General features: G+C 42.8%; 1 protein-coding gene across 19 annotated transcripts in view; it reads right to left on the minus strand.

Moving 5' to 3' along the window:
- The window catches only part of LOC105304862 (zinc finger protein 501-like), a 42,924-nt gene extending 26,681 nt beyond the window's left edge, over positions 1–16,243 (minus strand). For 14 of the 19 annotated variants that reach the window (XR_002777026.1, XR_002777025.1, XM_011379168.2 and 11 more), the window contains exons 1-2: positions 2,507–2,627; positions 1,968–2,068 (exon numbers count right to left, since the gene is read on the minus strand). Coding sequence is in view for 1 of the 19 variants with exons in the window: in XM_011379168.2 (XP_011377470.1) it covers positions 1,968–1,977 (10 nt within the window). In the remaining 18 variants the exon portion in view is untranslated. The other 5 variants (XM_023522758.1, XM_023522756.1, XM_023522760.1 and 2 more) reach the window with 5 other exon arrangements.
- Between the last annotated feature and the right edge of the window lie 5,404 nt (positions 16,244–21,647).

Raw genomic sequence — 21,647 nt, forward strand, 5'->3', positions numbered from 1 at the left:
CTTATCTCCTTTCCCCTTTGCAAATTTAGATCTTTGAATCCTCCCCTTTTGTCATTGTTGTCTCAATTAGTCCATATTTATGCTGAACGTTCATTACTATCTTGCTATAGTAATTCTCTTCTTATTGTTTATGCTTTTAAAGCCCTGTTCTTAGTAAGGGTTGCACTCCTCTGCTTCTATTTGCCTGACAATCACCTTACTCCTGTTTTTTTTTGTCATTTTGTTTTAGGTGAGCTGTCCCCTTTCAGTAGTGCAGGCCTCATAGTGGAGAATTCCCTCAATTTTTGTATGTCTAGAAAGGTCTTGATTTCTCCTTCATATCTAAAGGAAAGCTTAGCTGGATACATTATTCTAGACTGATAGTTCCTTTCACTTAATAGTTTGAATATTTGATTGTATTCCTTTCTGGCTTATAAGATTGTGCTGAGAAGTCCGAGGATAATCTAATGAGTTCTCCTTTATAAGTTACCTTCTTCTTTTCCCTGGCTGCCCTAAGAATTGTCTTTGTTGTTGATTTTTGATAACTTTAATACAATGTGTCCTGATGAAAAGCTTTTTAGGTTGAGATAATTAGGTGTTCTGTTGACTTCTTGAATTCCAAGCTCCAGCTCATTCCTTAGATTTGGGAAATTCTAGTCCACTGTGTCTGAAAATGCTTTCTAGCCCCTCTTCCTTTCCCTCGCCTTCAATAATGCCCATTATTCTTAGTTTCCTCTCCTGATGGTATCAGCTAGTTCTTGTATTTGTTTCATTAATTTTCATTCTTCGGTTTCTCTCTTCTTCCTTTTGATTTATTTCTAGATTTCTGTCTTTGATATCACTGATCTTTTCCTCCATTTGGTCAACTCTATATCCCGAGCTTCCTATTTCATTTTTCAACTCTTGCACTGTGTTTTTCATCTCCAGAAAATCTACCCTGTTCTTTTTGAGGGTTTTGAGCTCCTTACTAAAGAACTCATTCTGCTCATCTAATTGTTTTTTCAATTCTTGAAATTGTTGATAAAACTCGTTTCGGAATTCACTGAGTTTTTTCAGAAGTACCATCCTGAATTCTCTGTTGTTTAAGTTGAATATTTCTATGTCTGTAAGCTTTTTTTCTGGAGATTTTTCTCTTTCTTTCTGAGATGCCTTGTCACCTTGGTGGTTGATGGTGTTTAATGGACTATTTCTCCACCTGGGCATTAATGGAAGTGTATTCTGCTTTTTTCCAGAAAGATTTATTACATAAAGGTCTCTCTTTAGCCTGTTGCAAAGAAGGCGCTTTTCTTTTCGTTTCCATTAGGTGGCGTCTAAGTCTCTTGGATTCCTGCTTTATATAAAGCCTTAATAATGCCTTTTTTATTTTTCTTATAGATGTTTAATTGCGCTCACTACTCTCAGTCTCAGTCCCTGTCAGTGTTAGCGATAGTTTAGGTAGCATTTGTTCTGATTCCCCTGGGCTCCGTGGTGTTCAGCCTCAGAGGATATGGGGGGAGGGGCCCTCTAGGTTGGGAGGTGGGGGATGCACCTCAGCCTCGGTTTTGCAAGAGTGGCTGATAAAAATCAACTGTTGTTTCTCTGCCATCCTGCTTCTCTGCTTTCTGCCCCAATGACTGGGCACTGCTACCAGCTCTCCCAGACAGGGTTGTTCAGGGAACTCACAGCACTTTCTCCCTCCACAACCCCCTACAGGGAGCTCCAGCTGCGAGAGGCAGCTTTTTTGTTTCTCCCAGTCCACCATCGACACCCGGGTTTCTGACCTGTGGTAGCTCTTATGCGCAGATCCCACACTCAGATGTGCTGGTGTGCAGTTTGAGTGTTTTTTGTTGAGTGTTAGATGTTCAGCTTATTATTGTTTCAAGGAGAGAGATCTGGGGATGACTCTCACTCCACCGTGTTTCTCAGAAAGTTTTTTTAAATAGGTGAAACTCAATTACTTTCATCAAGTATTTCCCACATAGTTGGTAAAAGTATCAGAAAATGCTTACCTGAAAACATTGGAGAGGAGCTTCTCTCTGGGAGTGTGGATAATCCCTCTGGAAGGTGCACTGGTGGCTCCTGAGATCCTATTTATATCCCATTTCTTGACCTGGGCAGTAAACGGATTTTAGAGCCAGTTATTCAACTGCACATGTAAGTTCTATGCAATTTTTAATATTTCAAAGTTTGGAAGACCAAAATTGGCAGGGTGGGGTAGGGGTGGGATAAATAAATATGTGACTTACATTAAAAGAACTGTCATAAGAACAAAACTATGAATTCTTTTTCATTGGACCACATACATTGTTATAGCAAAGTTAATTGCCTGTAGTTTTTTAAATTAATAATATAAATTTCAGGTGTACTTTATAATACCACATCTGTGTACTCCATTGTGTGCTCACCACCCCACCCTGTCTAACCTCCTCCTGTCACCATATATTTGATCCCCTTTACCCTCTTTGCCCTCTCCCCACACCCAGAACTATGACATTTTAATGCAGAATAGGAAAGAGCTGGGCGAGGGCCCAGAGGATGCCCCATGTACCTGAATTGGCCCTTTCAGCGCAACCAGAGCCTGTGGGCGGGGCGGGCACGGAACGGAGCAGCGGGCGCAGCATTTTCCTGGTCATTACCTCAGGCTCGCCCAGCGATACGAACGTTTAGATTTGTGGACAGATCCAAGTTTACCAAATGTAACCTGAAGATGACACCAGACGCCTTCCTCTCGCATGGAAATGACTCTGATCAGCCTCTATTGGTCTAGTGCCGCCGACGCCCGGCGCTGTGCCTTCCGGGTAATGTAGTTCTCAGTGCCCTGGGCCTCAGGGAACTGTCCCCGGCACCGAAGCAGGGGACGCTGGCAAGGGGTGTCGAGGCTCTGAGGAGGGGGCGGCCTTTCACACTTCTTACAGGGGACAAACCCAGATTTCAGTGGAATTTCGTCTGTGTAGATCACAGTAATGTACGGAGACATCTTATTTCAGATGTTCCCCAAAGTTACAAAACCAGATAGGAACACGAGCCATATTTTCACTCAGACGCAAAGTGCATCCACTCACAGTTGAGATTTGATTACCACTGTCTTATTTGCTCTTCGAATCTATGTAGACTGAAGCTTTAGAATCAATTGGATGGGGTCAAGAGTGAAGAATGCAGACTGAGCCATAGCGGGGAAGAGACAGGGTCACACATGGCAATACAGAAAAGAGAGACGGGGTGGCCTGAAGCAGGTGGAGCAATGCTTCATCTCTGGTTCCCTCAGAAAAAAAAGTAGAGCGTAGGAACTGACCCATTTTTCTTACTCTATATCCTGATATGTACTACTCATTTTTAGAAGCTAAGAGCTATCTGAAAGAGTGACTTACCACATGCGATTTCCTGAAAGGACTGGTGACTGTGGTCACAGTATTCAGAAAAGGGGTACCTGATCTCTGACATAAAGGATTGGATGACATGATCTCCTTTCACGGCTGGGAGGTAAATATAATTTCACCTGCAACAGCAGTAACTATGCATGGGGAGTTGAGATTATCTCAGAGAATTATTTGTGAAATGTTGAAATTACTGAAATTAATGATTATTTAGTTATTCAAAGTTGGTGGCCAAGATAGCTCTTGGTCATGTGAACAAGGTTGGGATCTCAGTGCGGTTTGAAGGGACACTTAAGTCTGAGAAGTGAAAGAATGAAGCTGAGCACGTGGTTACACAGGAAGCTTAGCTAGCTGAGGTTATGACTCTCTAAGTTATTTTTTTTTTATTTAAATCATTTTTTAGTACACTGAACAATACTAGCTTAAAGGGATGATGTAGAGAAGAGATAGCTTCGCTAGAGTACTAAAAACAAATAAGGCATCTGTAGTATCCTATTCATTCTCTCCTTAAGAAATACTCATTAAGTACCTACTGCATTCTAGACACTTGTGGCTGCATAAGACACAGCAGGATCTAAAAAGTCGAAGACCCCAAAGACCCCCATGAGGCTTTCATTCTAGTCAAAAGACAGTAAATATTAATGACAATAGTCAATTATGTAATATTTCTATATGTTATCTGTCAAAATAAGATAAAGTTAGGGGTGCTATTAAATGGGGTTACATTTTTGCAATTAAAGTTTTCAATAGATTATTAAGGGAAGACTCCATTAAGAAGATATCAGAGCAAAACTGAAGAAGGTCATGGTCTAAGCCTTGTGAATATTTTGGAAAATTAGTTCCAGGGAGAGAAAGTCAGAACAAAGACCCTAAATTCAGGTCAGGTTTATTTCCTTCCAGTAAAAGCAAGGGACCTGAAGTAAGTACTCTCAGGTGAGTAAGCAGGAGAGTGGAAAGAGATGAGCTGAGCGATGTTCTGGGGCCAGACACGTAGAATAGGGCAGGCCATTTTAAAGAGTTTTCAATTTGTTACAAATGAACTGGGGAGCTAGGACAAAAAAATGAAATGGAATGGAACCTGTCTATGTTAATGAATTATTGTGACTACTGTGCTGAGAACTATTAGAAGTGGGAGACCATGCAGAAGACTGTTACTAAGATCCAGGTGAATGGGATAGTGACTCTGACTGGGATAAGCAGTGGTGGTGATGAAATGTGGCCAGATTTTTTTTATGTTGTATTTTATCACACACACACCAAAAACCTCCACAATTTAAAACAGTGCTTTAAGAATTTTCATAACACACAGACATACACTAAAGGCACTATTAGGAAAAATATTCAAATATGGGTAAAATCTAAAAGATGCTTCATTGGAAGCTTGTGTAGGAGGTAGATGGTTCATAAATTTTAATTGATAACTATTTCATGTGCAACTGAACTTAAATTTAAGTTATTTGGCTTATTCCAACTTCCTATATTAAACAGCTCTTTGGCACATAGTAACCGTCAGAATGTAAAAGCACCTTTCTATTTACAGATGATAAAGTTCTTTTATGTGACAGCCTTGCTTACTCTTGGAAAATCACATGTATGTCTTCAATTACGATAGACTAGTGAAAGGGAGAATAACAATCAAATGCACCCAATCCTCTATGACATAATTTATGGCTTTCTGTAATCTTGCAGAGGGACACAAACTCTATCTGATAGGTTCTATTTCTTTTGGAGTTAATCAGTAGAACCCATCAGCAGCATGTACAGCTACAGTTTGAAGCAAACAGCCTAGGGAGAATACAAGGATCCATAAAACCTCTGGATCAGTTGCTCTGGCAGTGACAGTGTCTATAGGACACAGGTCTGTAGGTCCCGAGGAGTTTTGTACACCCTCATCCCATAGTCACAGACAATGGGACACTGATGGATGCCCTTTAGAAGGGCACATCCACTCTGGTTTGTGGCAGTTTCCCCACTTCCTACTAATCCAACTGGTTTCTGTTCAGAATTTGGTCCCCACCCTGAGCCTTTTAAGTCCTGCATCCACTACATGATTTTTGACTTTAGGACGCGGGCAACCAGGTAGATCAGGGGAGGAAGAAGGGACATCCTCTGAGTATAAATGACCCAAAGCATGCTGCTGCCAGATGCAATGAAGATTGTCAAGACAACTGCCCTGTCCTCAAGCTAACTATTAGAACCACAAGTAATCTTTGCATCCAGGCCAGAGCACTAAACTTTCCCAGGAGAACTTGTGCAGCAAACCTAGACTGAGAGCTGTTCTTCATCCTATTTCCTCTGAAACATATAGAGTCCAATAAAACCTGTTCATGCTTTCATTCTGGCACAGTCCAATTCTTTTCTCACCCACAGCACACAGTGCATAGAAGCCCAAGAAGCTAAATGTAGCTTAAACAATGAGACCTTTACTATTACAAAGGCCTTCAGGGTGAGCGAGGAGTTCCTACATGGAGGAACCTGGTGACTGGAAAGGTCCATTACAAGCAACAAGAGACAAAAATGCCTTCGAAAAAGAGAAACTTTTGTAAGCTGCCAGCTGAGGCCAGCTCAATTCATCTTGCAAAACAGTAACATCCACACCCAAACCAGTCTGGGAGAGGAAACGAGGCCTTGCCAAAATGGCCTAAATGCCTGGTGAATACACCAGATAAAACAAGAGAGCATAGCAATCTGCTATCCCTGAGCATTTTAGAGACTAAGGTGATACACAGTAGCGCCCTGCCAGTTAATAGAGGAAAGATGGCTTCTGTAATAGACACTAGCAGTGGCAGATCTTCAGTAAAGGCCCAGGTAGGTCTAAAAGTACAACAGTTCACAAAAGTTTTCCACATATCTGGCACTTTAACCAGCTGCTCCAGAAGGAGAACTGACAGTCCACTTGCCAGGGTTTCAACACTGGGTGAAACCACTACTTAAAAATTTAAAAAAAGTGTATAGCAAAATGCTGTCGTATTGGCATAAAGACATACATATAGAGAATGGAATACAAGAGAGCCCAGAAACAAACTCTTATATATGTGCTCAGATTTTTAACAAGGGTACAAAGACCATTCAATGGGAAATGAGTCTTTTCAGCAGATGGTGTTAGGAAAACAGGATAGCCACATGTAAAAGAATGAAGTTGTACCCTTTTCTTACATGATATGTATAAAAATGAACCCAAAATGGATCAAAGACCTAAAAGTATAATACTCTAAGAAGAAAACATAGGAAAAGAGATTCATGACACTGGATTTACAAAAATTTCTTGGACATGATACCAAAGGCACAGGCAACAAAGATAAAAATAAATTTGGACTATGTTGAAATTTAAAACTTCTGTGCAAAAAAAAAGGACTAACTGAACAAAGTGAAAAAACAACCCTCAGAATGGGAGAAAGTATTTGCAAATCATGTATCTGATAAGTGGTTAACACCTAGAACATATAGAGAACTCCTACATCAGCAAAAAAAGCTGATTAAAAAATGGGCAAAAGATTGAAATAGATATTTTCCCAAAGAACATATACAAACAGCCAACAAGCAGGTGAAAAGATGCTTAACATCATTACTCCTTAGGGAAATGCAAATCAAAACTACAATGAAATAACACCACATGTCCCCTAAGATAGTGTAAAAAAAAAAAATAAATAAAAAGTGTTGGGGAGGGTGTAGGTAACTGGAACACTTAAGCACTGTTGGTGGGAATTTAAAATGGTACAGCTACTATGGAAAACAGCTCTTCAGTTACTCAAAAAAGTTAAAAATCAAATTACCATATAATCGAACGATTTTGCTGCTGGGTATATACCTAAAAAAACGAAAAGCAGGGCCTCAAAGAAATATTTGTGCAATCATGATTACAACATTATTCACAACAGCCAAAAAGATGGAAGCCATCCTAGTGTCTACTGATGGATGGATGGCTACAGAAAAACTGGCACATACATAAAATGAAGTATTATTCAGGAAGGAAGTTCTGACATGCTACAACATGGATGAAACTTGAGGAAACTGTGCTAAGTGAAATAAGCTGGTCATAAAAATAGAAAAACTTTATGATTCTTCTTATATAAGGTATCCAGAGTGGACAAATTTATAAACAGAAAGCAGAATGATGGTTGTCAGAGGATTGGGGAGGGGGGACGAGGAGCTGTTGCTTAATGGGTATAATTTCAGTTTTATAAGACAAAAAGACATCTGGATGTTTGTTTTACAAAAATGTGAATGTATTACTACTGAATCTTACCCTTAAATATGGTTAGGATTGCAAATTTTGTTACATGTATTTTAAGACACAATAAAGAAAAACCAAAACTGACTAGCAGTACTTCCCAGTGCTAAATTAGAGCAGACTTTTCTTTGAAGACTTTTCCAATTTGCAATACTCTTTGGTGTGAACTTCTTGGTGCTGAGCAAGTTGGTATTTCTTCCTAAAGCCTCTCCCACATTCACAGCACTCATAAGGCTTCTTCCCAGTATGAATGCTCCGATGCTGGACGAGGCTAAAGGTGTACCTACAGGCTTTTCTGCATTCGCTGCACTCATAAGGCATTATTCTCTGATGAATAATGAGTGTGGAGCTGTCCATGAAGAATTTCCTACATTTGCTACATTCATGTTTTTTCTCTGATGTGAACATCTTGGTGCCGAGTGAGGTGGGAGTTTTGGCTAAAGAGTCTACTACATATACTGCACTCATAAGGTTTTTTCTCTAGTGTGGTTTCTCCAATGTCTAATGTGATGCGACTTGTACTTAAAGCGTTTCCCACATTCACTACACTCGTAAGGTCTTTCTCCAGTGTGAGTTTTCTGATGTCTCTCAAGTGTGAAGCGTTATCTAAAGAATCTTCCACATTTCCTGCACTCAGAACACCTTCCCCTAGTGTAAACTCTCTGATGAGTAATAAGCATGGAGCAGTCTTTAACGCACTTCTCACACTGGTTGCCCTCATAACGCACTGGCCTACCGTGAATTCTCTGGTGTTCAATGAGACCAGACTGTTGAGTAAAGACTCTCCCAAGGTGCTCAGAGGATCTTGCTCCAGTGTGGGTTTTCTGGTGCTCAGAGAGCATTTGTTTATAGCTAAAAGCATTTCCACATTCATCACACTTATAATCATTTTGCCCACTTTTAACTGTCTGACTGCTCTCAGTGTTGTGTGGCTTCCCACCACTGTGAAGGGCTTGCTGCTGGAGGAGGCCTGAGCTGGCTGGAAAGTCCTTCCCACCTTCCCTGCATGTCAAAGTCCTCTCTGCCATGTGACCACTGCAGTTCCTTGTGAAAGAAGGCCTTGTCTCAATCCATCCAGAGAGTTTCTTTCTACTCTGCTCCTTATTGTACTGGGAGAGATCTGTCATACATGTGTACACCTCTTGCTGAGGGTGTGTTCCATTGCACTTGGCCAAGCGCAAAATGCCTTTCAAAAGGGAGCTACACATCTCACAGGGCTGGGCCTTCTGGGTGGACGGGTCTGGCTTTGGAGTTCTGACCTGTAACTCTTCCACAGAATCACCTTGCTCAGAAGGTGCCTCCTCACCCTGGGCTCTGTGCCAACAACTTGTAAGCAGAGACACGCCAGTGAATGCATGTTGACTTTGGTGAGACGGGGCAGCCCCATCACAAATGAGTGTTAAACACAGCATGAATGAGTCCACGGGGCTGCTAAGAGGCAAGGGGGCCGAGAGCCAGTGAGAGAAAGGCCTGCTGTGCAGAGTTGGGCCTGGGAAGCTCATGGTGTGAGAGCCCTGATGATGAGGAAGGCCCCAAGGACGGGGTTATGTCTTAGTCCGCTCAGGCTGCTATAACAAAATACCACAGACTGGGTGGTATTTTGACAACAAAAATAATCTTATAAGCAACAGAAATTTATCTTTCACAGTTCCAGAGCCTGGAATTCTGAGATTAAGGAGCCAGCATGATTGGGTGAGGGCCCTCTTCAGGGTCACAGACTTCTCGTTGGTTCCTCACATAGCAGAAGGAGCTAGGGAGCTCAGTGGGGTCTCTTTTCTAAGGTCATTAATCTCATTCATCAGGGCTCTGCCCTCTTGATGTAATTACTTACCAAGGCCCCATCCACTAATATCATCACTCTGGGCATGAGGTTTACAACATATGAATTTGGGGAGACATAAACATTCAGACCACAGCAGGTACTATGCAGGAAGAAGAGGCAGGGCCTCTAACTCACTCCTCTGTAAGTGGCTTTCAACAAGGTCATGGCTGCTGGTGACTGTGTAGTAGTTGTGTCCAGACACAGAAATGTCTGTGACACAGTAGTTGGTATTCAAGGGGTATTTAAAGATATGCGCAGATGTCAAAACACCTTAAGTGTAGGTCAAATGTCAAGGGTACTGCAAAGGCAGTAGTGGAAGGGAACAGGTGAGAGTCTTGGTCAGAAGTCAGAATCAAAATATCAATGGGAAAGAAAACGTAGAAATGAGTGGCGTTTGGCCTTGGCATCATAAAAGTGTAAACACAGGACAGATATCAGGATAACTGAAACCCACTTCTGACAGGTCACCATTTCCTAGCTCGCGTGTACCAGGGCCATATTCTTTTGAGCTGCTCTTGACACTGCAGAAGTAATGCCCACCCTGTCAGGCACCCAGGGCTGCCCTTATTGCTCAAACTGAGTAACTATCTGAACCTGGAAGAGGCCAGTCCAGAGGGAAAGACAGGAAAGGCGGTGGACAAAACATACCCAGAGTGACCCACCCCATGACGGTCAACATTCTAGTTACAAGAACATCAGAGGGGGAGCCTTTAAAAATACAACCCAGTAGTCCTCACAAGTAGTAAGCATGTTCATGGCTGAAATTCCTGGCACAGGCAGACCTCAAAGTATGTTGGTAAGTGGTACTATCTAGGCTGAGTGAGCCGACCAGGGACAAACTGAGTGAGAGGGGTCTCCTAGACAGACTTCAAGATTTCTGACTCCTGAGCCCTGTCTGTGGATACTCAGAGCAGCTGGGATGGGGCCTCATGAGGACAGCAAGTACAGGGCACACAGGCCAGCCCTGGTGCCAACAACACATACACCAGGAAAGCAGGAGAGGGCGTAGTGCCCACAGTCTGGCTGTGGGGAGGACAGAGCTGCCCATAGGGAAAAAGGGAAGAACAGTACCCAGCCCAGGACCCTGGGGTAGGTATGAGGGCCTTACCTACAGAGGACAGAAGTGCAACGTTCTCCATCATCACATCATGGTACAGGAGTCTCTGAGCTTCATCAAGGAGGCCCCACTCCTCCTGAGAGAAATGGATGGCCACGTCCTCAAAGATCACATGGCCCTAAAAAATGAGGACAGTTTAGTCTATGAGCAACTTTTTGTTCTGTGTTGCCTTCAATTCTGTATTTATTTATTTGCTATCTATTAATTACAGGGGCCAAACTGACAGTCAAGTTTGTTTATATCTCCCCTGGCATCCAGAGCCCACTGTCTCAACCACTTCCTTAACTAACTCTCACACACCAAGTCAGTTATTTCTCTGCCCAGGGCCCATGGCAGGCAACCAGGGGCAGCCATCAAGCCAGAAGACCTGCCAGAATTGTTAAGATTAGTCAGTCCTAAACTATTTACCTTACTCTCCTCATCTTTACTGAGGAAACCCCAATAAAGGCTCTGGCCTAGGTATCCCCTTGCTGCTGCTTCTGCCTCTGATCAAATCTGATGCTTCCTAACGTGGCCCTGTGTGGTGTGGGTTCACTGAACACGGGAAATTTAAGGAAAAAAAAGTTTTACAAAGATATCAGTCTCTCCATGTTGTCACTTACTGATGTGTGTAAATTTAAAACCCTGTGGGTACAATCACTCATACACTTCTCTCTCCACAATCTTCAGTCCTCCCAGCATACATCTCCCCCTGCTCACTCTCCCCCGACTTCCCAGTGTGGAAGTTACCAGGTGCTGGTGGCCCCGGTGCCTGCTGCTCTCTCTACAGTACCACTGATCACTGTGTCCAGTACACAGTAAAAACAGATTGGGAACAGAAAAGCACTACCCAGGATCTGGCCTGGTATGTGGGGCCTCACCCTTCTCCTGTCAGCCAATTTCTCCGAGATCTCCCAGATCTTGCCTCCCAGACAACCAAACTCAGTCTCTTCATTTTACCTTAAGTGCCCAGTGCCTGGGCCCCGCACCAACTATTCACACGCCTCCTCACATGCACATCATTCTGAAATGCCCTCCCTCAAGGCTCTGACCCTTCACAGTGACAACTCCCCAAAACCCCCAGCTCACAACCATAGGCATTTCTTTGGCATTCCAACATGCCACTCTGCATGCGGAATCCAGGCAGGGCACGGCAAATTGCAACCAGCATCTTAATCCACCTGGTCTCGCCCTAGAACACCAAAGTCCCCCAGCTCCGGGGCGCACTAAGCTCTCATTTGAAGATCTCCCCATCTAACCCAGTTTCTGGCTTTAACCCACCACAAAAACCTATGTGAGGATCTCAGGGTACCTGGCCCTCTCGCGCTTCTGCACTGCAAACACTATCTCATGAGCAGTCTTGACCTTCTCTCTCCACCTCACTGTCATTCAAAGCCCCAGCCTAGCAAGACTTCTAGCTTGGAAGCAGAGACATGCCAGTGAATGCATGTTGACTTTGGTGAGACAGGGCAGCCCCATCACAAATGAGTGTTTTGCCCTTAACTAACCTACCAGCCTGAATAAGACAATCCAGGCAAGGGTCACCACAAAATCTTGCTGAGGCCATAGAAGGGTAACAAGCCCTGCTCCGACCTGACATCTAACCTTCCTGAAGAAACCTCAGAATCTGTCTCATGCCCACTGTCCCCTAAGAAGGCTTGCTGACCCTGCACCTTTCCATTCATAAGTACACACACCCACAGCCAGCTCCTTATCTATGTTTGTGGTGCTCATCACCACCTTTGGGGTGCCCAGTTGAGACACCGATTTGGATCCTTCATTCCCCTAATTGTCCCTAATGCACTACCACAACATAAAGATGCTCCTTCTGAAATCTCCCACAGCTTCACCAGGACCCACACAGCCTCTATTGTGGCTGTCTCCAATCTGAATGCCTTCACTGAACTTCAGGCCTCTGGGTCCAACTGCTCCCTGGACACATCCACTCAGAGCCTCTGGAATATTTGTGATGTGGCCAAAACCTGATTCTTCATATTCACTCTAAAAATTCCTTCTACGGCTGACTTCCCACATCATAACTGATGGGATGTCCATTCTGCTAAACAAGGCCAAAACCTCGTGTTTAGCCATCCCTGACTCCCTACTTCATCTCACTCTCCACATCAGATAGGTGGACAGTTCTGTGCAAAACACTGCCAGAAGCCAATCACTCCTCTACCTCCACAGCCACCACTGTTGTCCAGCCAACACTAGCAGTCACCCGCATTGGGGCAGTAACTTCCTCATAAGTCACCCTAACTTTATCTTCACTGCTATCATCTATTGTCCACTCCGTAACCAGAGAGTGTCTGCAAAAACTTGGGTCAGATAATCTCCCTCCTCTGCTCCAAACCTTCCCTAGCTCCCGCCGTCCTCAGATTAGAGGCCGAGAACCAAAGGCTATCATTCTGGGCCTGGTCCCTGCATGCCCTGACCTCCTGCCACCCCTCTCCCTATCCCATCAGATGTAATAGCAATGTGCAATTTCCTAAACATTCCAGATAAGTCTCACCTGCTAGCATTTGAACATTCTGGATCCTGCACCCTGGATGCATGTCACATCTTACCCCAATGGCTGTCTGAAATGAAACTGACCCATTTAACTCAAGACCCTGAGCTTGGGGGAACCACAGGATTTTCAGACCCAAGAGAGGAAGAAAGAAGGATAGTTGGAGTCTCAGAACACCATTATACCCTATATTGGGGTACCTAAACCATCGAGGTGATAACTAGAGTGGGTGGGAGCCTGGGACATCCTCTACTTAACCATGCAGAGTCCATAAGCATTTCTGCCACCATCATGTGACCCTGTGAGAAGAGGGAGGCCATAAGAGATGGGTAACCATTTCAAACTGAGCCGGACCACTACCCTGCCTTGCTCTAACATAGAGGAAAGCAATCTCAGCCTGGTCTAAGCTCAGCTCCTCAGACCTCCGTGCTCCCTTACCAGCTGGGAGATCCTGAAGAAGGACCGAATCTCTAGGAGCCCTCATGCCCTTATCTGTAAAATGGGCATTAGAATCACTCACAGGGTGGACAGTGGTATCAAACTTAAGTAGAATGCACTATATATCAGCTTTTATTGTCCACACGATCAATGGTTTTGTGTGTTTTCAGTATAAATGAAGCGGTAGGGTTTTGAAAATTTGAGCATGTATTTTTCTCACTTTTTAAGGTTTTCAGAGGATGTGAAATGAAACTTTATGTTGTAAGCAAATACTTAAAACTATATTAACATTCAGACCAATTATTAAGTGTTCAAATAAATTTAATTCAATGTGTTCATTTCTAATTGCCTATCTGTGTGTAGAGGGATGTTGGTTCATTAGTGTTTAAATCAATAACTGTTTCACATAATCTTAAGTTAACGAGTTGCAGGGAGGCACAGTGCAGGCAGGTCAGCTACTAGCCCTTTCAGCGACCAGGCCTGCCTGTAACATAATCCTCTAAAGGGAGTGTGCAGGAAGCCCTGACTGGACAGTAGAGCATCCCTCTTGCTCTCTCTGAGGGCTGGAGGAGGTAAGAGAGCAGTGGCCTGCTCTAGGACCTAGCTACTCCACCAACCCACCTGACCTTTGTCTTGTTCCACAGGGAGTGGTCTTGAGGGTCTGTTTAGCCTACACTGGGGAGAATCTACACTAACTCACAACTCAGCCTCCACCTAGGTCAGCTCCTTACCCCATCTGGACTTCCCTTCCTACAAATTCATCCTATGCCAGGAATGCTCCTTTGAAGAGGGATGCACACCCACCTGTGCCCTGCCCTCCAGTCTGAGGCATTCCCTACTTCACCACAGAGACCATCTAAAATAATAAACTTAAGACTCTCCTTCAATCTGACACCCAGGCTATGGCCTGGTCCAGCCCAACACCCTCTATCCTTTTGAAAGCTCCAAACCAGCTACCTTCCCAGGCCTCCAGACCTTTATGTCCAGCTACCTATGTGATATCTCCATCTCCTGATATCTCCATCTTGAAACATCTCAGAATCATCATGTCCAAATACAATGCATGATCTCCCTGAACCCTGTTCACTGCACTAACTTCCTCATCTCCATTTCTTAAATATTTAGGTAAAAAACTTGGGATGGTCGTTCACTCCCTACTTTTGCTCACAAGCACATGATGCGGCAAGAAATCTTGCTGACTCTATCTTTATGATCTATACAAACTCTTGTCACATCTCTCCTCTATTGCCACTCTGGTTCCGCCCCTCCCATAATTCTCCTGGAGTCCACTGTCGTGTCCTACAGTCTCCCTGCCTTCATTTCCCAATCCCTGTTTTAACAACTTTAAACTTCAACTCTGGATATGCCCCTGTATTAGGTTCCAAGACCTAGTTCCAACGTGTGGGGGCGGGGGGCGGCAAGGGGTAGGGAGTGGATTGCCAAACACCAACCAATTCTTGGATTGCCAGCAAGGTGTCAAAAGAATTCAACTCAGTTCTGACGGTATGTACCCAAATATAGCATCAGATACCACAGGTTAAGGTTCAGTCTACAAGTCTGCCCCCAACTCTTCAGATGCCAGTCCCAAATCCTGGTTGTTACAGTATTTCTGACCCACTGGCTGTAAAGCAGAGGTTCCCAAGACCACCTCCTCAGGTTCAGTTAATTTGCCAGAAATACTCACAGGACTCAGAGAAACACGTCACTTACTAAATTACCAGTTTATTATAAAAGTATATAACCTAGGATGGAAGAGATGCATAGGACAAGATATGTGGGAAAGGGCTTCTAGCTTCCATGCCCTCTCTCCATTCACCACTCTCTCCAAATCTCCATGTGTTCACCAACCTGGAAGCTCTCTGAACCCCATCCTTTTGGGTTTTTATGGAGGATACACTACATTGGCATGATCAATTAAATCATTTAACTAACCTTCAGCTGCACTCCCCTCTAGGGAGGTTCAGGGAGTGGGATTGAAGTTCCAACCTTCAATTCACAATGTCCGGTCTCCTGACAACTAACTTCCATCCTTAGGTGCTTATATAAAGTCACCTCATTCACAAAACAAAAGACACTTTATTACTCTCAACATTTGGGAAATCCCAAGAGTTTGAGAGCTGTAAGCCAGGAACTGTGAGGAAAACCAAATATACATATGAGAAATACATTTTTTCATCCAAATAACTAAATATATACTTACTATAAATCACAACATCACAGCCACTCTCTTCCTTCACAACCTTCCATGGCTACCAACTGCTCAGACTGTCATTCCAGGAGACACTCCTCGCCCCCCACCCCTCTTCGCTGGAGACACAGACCCCAGGTTCCCCCAGTACTGCCGACTCAGTAGTACCTGCAGCCTATGCACAGGTCGTCCGAGGGAACTTTCCCACCTCATCACACCGCGGACACCGGGGACCCACATGACACGCCCTCCGGTCTGGACACCGGGGCCTGACTGCAGGGAACCGAGGGGGCGCCCCTTATCCGGGCTCCGCGCTCGGAGGTGGTAGCCGGGCCGGGTGAGACAGGGGGGTAGAGGTGGGCGCCGCACCCACCTCAGTCGGGCTCAGCCGCGCGGCCGCCACCAACGAACGACCTGTGGGACTAATGGGGTCGAAGACGGGCGACGGGGAGGCAACAGGGCACCGCTGTCACTAACAGGCTCGGTCGGGCCAGAGAGCCGCCTCCAGAGAGGCGGGAATGACGCCTCTCCTCCTGCTTTGTTTCCTTGGTCCCACTCCAGAGCTTCGCTGCCCTAAGAAACAGAGAAGAACCCCAAGAAAAGCCGAAAAGCCACAACCAAAGGGTCGCCGCCGGAAGTACTGCCCCCACGTGCGTAAAGGCACGTAAACGTCCCTATGCTAAGTCCTCATTGGCTTAGCTCGCCGTCATCACTTGCCGCAGAAGCTTCTGGGAAATGTAATTTCTCCGCTAATACTCTGGCTGCAACGGTTCTGTCAAAGTTTCGGGATAAAGGCCAAGGGGTGATTTGAGGGGCGCTGGGAAATGGAGTTCCCGGGCTCCAAGGACGCAGCGCGGCTTCGTGGATCTTAAAAGAGACAAGTGTCAGAAGTAGAGATCTGTTATTACAGACGCTGTGATACGGGAAATTCCCAAAGGCTGCACTACCGAAGGGACACGCTATACTATAATGTCACTCGGCGTCCACTCATAGCTGTCAGCTGTCTTGCTGCTTGTCACATATACAGAAGACTTAAGTTTTGAAGGCTATTTTATGACCTCCAATAAGCTCCGTCCGAGACAAGAAAGAAAAGACCGCAGACAAGATGGGGAGTTGGAAGAGGGAGGTCTTTCCTGCCTGCGTAATCAGTGATTGTGTTCCAACCAAGAAAACATATTTATTGAGATCATTTTTTCCCTTTTTCTTCATTGAGAGGTTATTACTCCATATCCGAGATATTTTCCATTTCCTTTGAACAATTGGAAGAGCAAAGACATCACATGCCCTCTCCTGCCAAAATAGTGCGTGCCCTCCTAATTATCGAAGCCGGTGTGCAAAGGGGGCGTCTTTAACCTGAGATAAAGGTTTGGGATTCCAGGATCGTATCTCCTTGATGGGAACTGATTTAGCATTTCAGCTGAAATGGCAGCAACAGTGAATACACAGGGAGTTAAAATGACCTCTGAAAAATACTTGTGAAATGGAGGTCATAGAAAGCTATTAATGATCATTAGTTATTCAACGAAATTGATCTCAGTGAAGTTTGAGTGGGAGTAGTGAAGTCTGCAAAGTCAGAGAGTGAACCTGATCTGTGGCTGTCCTAGAACCTTGGCCACATTCAGAGTGTACTTCCAAAATGTGATCCTTTTTCATACTTGAGAACATTATGCCTAACAACTTGGAGGGATAGGTAGAGACATTTTGAAAAGTTTGCTGGAAATGTAAAAATGAATAGGGAAGCTGTGCTGTCGTCTTTTTACCGCTTTCACAAATGTCCAATAAGCACCTACTGGGTTTCAGGCACAATGGTGGGTTCATGAGACACATCTGAGTTGGGTGGCCCACTGTTCTGTGTATACAGGATATGCCCTGAATCTAATAATTTTGTACTGGGTCCTGTATTGACTTTGTCAGGAAGCCTTATATATCTTGTAACCAGCTTCCTCAATGCTTTACAAAAAGTCGACAGAACTATTTTTCTCCCACTGTAACTGGTGATTAAACCACTTAATGGTTATACTAGCTAAAAACCATACACCCGCAAATAAAAATCTGGGTAATGCCTTATGGTCTCGCCTGCAGGTTTGCCTGAAGGAAGACCAAAAGAGAGGATTAAGAATTAAAGCACTTCTTTTTCATTTTCGGGAAAGGAAAAAAATGTCTTTTATCAACATCTAAAGTCATGAACAAGAAACTACTATTTATTAGAGATAACTTTGGATGAATGACTATATACACTCTGAGAGTCAGCCCATCAACAATAGCGTTACCTCAGTAATTAACCTTCCGAAAGGTAGGGAATCATGGCTAGTATCAAGCTTCTAAGATTCAGCCAATCAGTGATTAGGCCCATGAGGTGTGACCACACTGACAGTAGTGACCACACTAATGCACCTATAAGTTTATCAAACCTTAAACACTTACTGCTCCTGAAAGGTCACTGAGTCTGAGCGCCCGACTGCCCAAACACTTGTTACAGCAGCCTGAGCTTGGTTTGAAGAAACAGACTTACAACTAGAGCCCTCCTGTGCAGGACAATAAGAATTTCACTTTATTTTGCCTTAGATACCAAGTTCAAATTACTGTAATTTACTAACTTTGCAACCCTTTCAACGGTTCAGCCTCTGGGTACAGTTAGTTATGAGTTCAAACATGTGAATGACAAGGAAACAACGCAGACATAAGACTAAAATAAAATATTTTCAATTCTTGTGAAATTTTATATTACCTATTATTTCTGTATATTGAATAGAAAATGCCAAAATACAGGAGTATATTTTGTGATAAATTTTCTGAAGAATGGGCATTTATTAAATGAGAAAAAATTCTTTTAAACATCTTTGTATGGGATGCATTTGTTCATTCAATATTGGAAATCATGGGCAGTCAAAAATAAATCAGCAGTTAAGTATGTAAAGTGTAAGATTTCACCTAGCAGCAAACAAAATGATAAAAGATTTTTTACTCAGAGGAATTCAGATGAAAATTTTTTAAAAATCAAAGGAGAAGTTGTAATGGCCTTCTACTACACTGTGTATCATCATTAGATTGCCACTTGCAACACTACTCTGGAGCCTATGTCTCAATAAGGAATGTTCGATGGACAAAGGAATGAAATAAGTTTGATGGGACTACCCTAGAAGCTATGAAATAAAGTAAATGGAATATAGGCACTGACTACAATGAATTTTATTTAAAAAAAAAATTACTGCAAAACAAGGAACTATTAAGGAGAGGCGAACTGCCAGAGAAGTGTAATTTTAAAAAGATACGAAACTTAGTTATAATTTCTTTCAGATGCACAACGAATAATTTTTGTGTGTCCCATGCAATATTTTTCTCTTTTCTCAGCTTGCATGTGCATAGGGAATTAGAAATAATTCAAATTTTACTGGGTTAGACATTATTTACTAAATCTGGCAAGTCTACTTTTCCACATTATTATACCTTATCACCCGCTCAGATAATTTCTGCTACTCATCCCCTCAATGGTAAGTTTTGCTGGCTGGGAGGCCTTTGTTCTTAAGGAAGAAAGCCCCCATCAGAAGAAGAATATTATTAAACCTTATTTGGGACATAAGGTAGCTACTTGGACCTCTTGGGCCCCTCTTGCCACTTCGGCAAAAGGGAAATATTCTACTGCCTTGGGTAGTTATGATTACTCTTTATTACAAAGAGGAAGTTGAGTTGCTGCTCTCAATGGGAAACCTGGAGCACTGTTTCTGGAACCTGGGGAATTGTGAGAAATGTTAGTAAGTCCATGTCCAAAAATAAACCTGTAGCAACACAATGAAGGCAGGACTCCTTGGAGAGTCAGACTGTTCTGGTTTTGAATTTTTGGTTTGCCTGCCAGACTAAACAAGCCAAACCAAAACAAAAAACCTCTGTCAATCTGAAGGTCTGCCAGAGGCAAAGGAGTAGAATGGGTAATGAAAAATTAGTGGAAGTTAATTAATGTTCAATATGTGACTGTTAAGAAAACAAGAAATCTTTAAGGATATTTTCCTTCTTGTTTAGGTGTGAGAGTTGGCTACACACATAGACAATGGCCACACCAAGTATTAACTAGAACTCTAACCCATAATCCAGGTCAACCCATCCAAATGGCCAACCAGGTATCCACAGTAACTAGTCCAGGAAGCCGGATTACTATCTCTGGTAACCAGACCAGGAAGTCAAACAATAACATATGTAATAATTGACACAAAACGTCCAGGACTTGATTAATAATCCACAGCTTCCCAAATTTTGCCCACACTTCCAATTTAAGACCAATCACATAGGATTCACGCTTCCACCTAGCCCCACTAAAGCTTCCCCATGGGAACAGCCTCCAGTCAAGGCGCACTGGATAACTTGTCTTTTATCCACCATAAAACTTTTCCACTTCCCTTCTCATGCTGGAGTTTCTCCCAGTACAGGTAATGGTGCCTGATTCTCTTGCTATAGTAAGCTCTGAAGAAATAGGCTTTGCTCATTCTCATTTGAGTATTCACTTATTTCCACAGTTATCTATATTTGAAATCCAATTATGCTACTATTGATCCTGTTTCTCATTATAAATGTTCAGTGGAGAAAAGAACAATATGTCAAATGTGACCACAATGGAAGCTATGATACAATGTATCATACTTATTAGAGGTCTCACTGAGATAAGTTCTCCAATGTTCCTCATTTGTGGACTCCAGATTTCGTCCAGGTGTGTTACCCTCAGTGGTCCCTTGTACCTTTCTGCTCACGGTCTGTCAAGACATGGTAAGTCATCTCCAGGTCTGAATGCTGCTCTACTTACCAATGCAAAGTTCCTTGACTATTTAGTCTCAGTTTGGTCTCAATTATTTGTTTGCTTGTTTGTTTCGGCCTCCCATTATCCCTCATGAATATAGATATAAAATACATTTTAAAAATAAGAGAATTGGATGGAGCAACATATGTAAAGGATTATGCTTCGTGACCAGTGGGATTTGTCCCAAGAATGTAAGGTTGGTTTAACATGTGAAAGTCAATGAATGGAGTAAAAGAAGAAACAAACAAAAAAGACCACCACAAGATCATTTCAATAGGTGCAAAAAGTTGGAACAGAACCTCGTTCTTTATCTTAGTGGAAAAGTTTCAAGTTTCTCAGAATTAAGTAGGTTAGCTGTAGGATTTTTGGAGATATTATCAAGTTGAGGAAAGTCCCCTCAATCCCAAGTTAACGCAAACCTTTTATAATGAATGGGTGTTAGGTTTTGTTAGATGCTTTTCCTGCATCTATTGATATGACCATGTGATATTTCTTCCTTAGTCTGTTGGATTACATTATGATATATTACATTAACTGATTTTCCAATATTGAATGAGGCATGCATACCTGGCATAAATCCCACTTGGTCATGCTGTATAATTATTTTTATACATTGTTGCACTAAATAAGCTAATATTTTGTTTTTATATCTATGATCAGGAGAAATATTGGTCTGTGGTTTTCTTATAATGTCTATCTGGTGTTTTGTATAAATATAATGCTGGCCTCATAGAATAAGTTGGGAAGGATTCCCTCTGATTATATCTTCTGAAAGAAATTGTAGAGAATTTACCCTTTTATCATTATGAAACGCACCCCTAGATCCCTGACAACTTTCCTCAGTCTGAAATCTGCCCTCCTTAAACTTAATATAGCCACTCCTGCTTCTTTGGATTAGTATTATCATGGTATATTTTTCTCCATCCATTGTATTTAAACCACTTCCTTGGGGTTTTTTTATATACATATAAAAAACATATAGTTTGTTCTTGTGTTTTGATTGATGCATTTAGACATTCGAAGTGATAATTGATATAGTTGGATTAATATTACCATATTAGTTACTGTTTTCTACTTGTTGCCCTTGTAGCTTGTTCCTATTTTTGTCTTCCATCTTTTTGCTGCCTTTTGTAATTTTAATGAAGCATTTTATAATTGTTTTCTCTCCTTTCTTATGTTACACTTCTTTATTTTTCTTTTACTTTTAGTGGTTGCCTTAGAGTTTACAGTATACATTTACAGCTA

The sequence above is a fragment of the Pteropus vampyrus genome, unplaced genomic scaffold (assembly GCF_000151845.1).
Source record: "Pteropus vampyrus isolate Shadow unplaced genomic scaffold, Pvam_2.0 Scaffold357, whole genome shotgun sequence".
Lineage (NCBI taxonomy): Eukaryota > Metazoa > Chordata > Mammalia > Chiroptera > Pteropodidae > Pteropus > Pteropus vampyrus.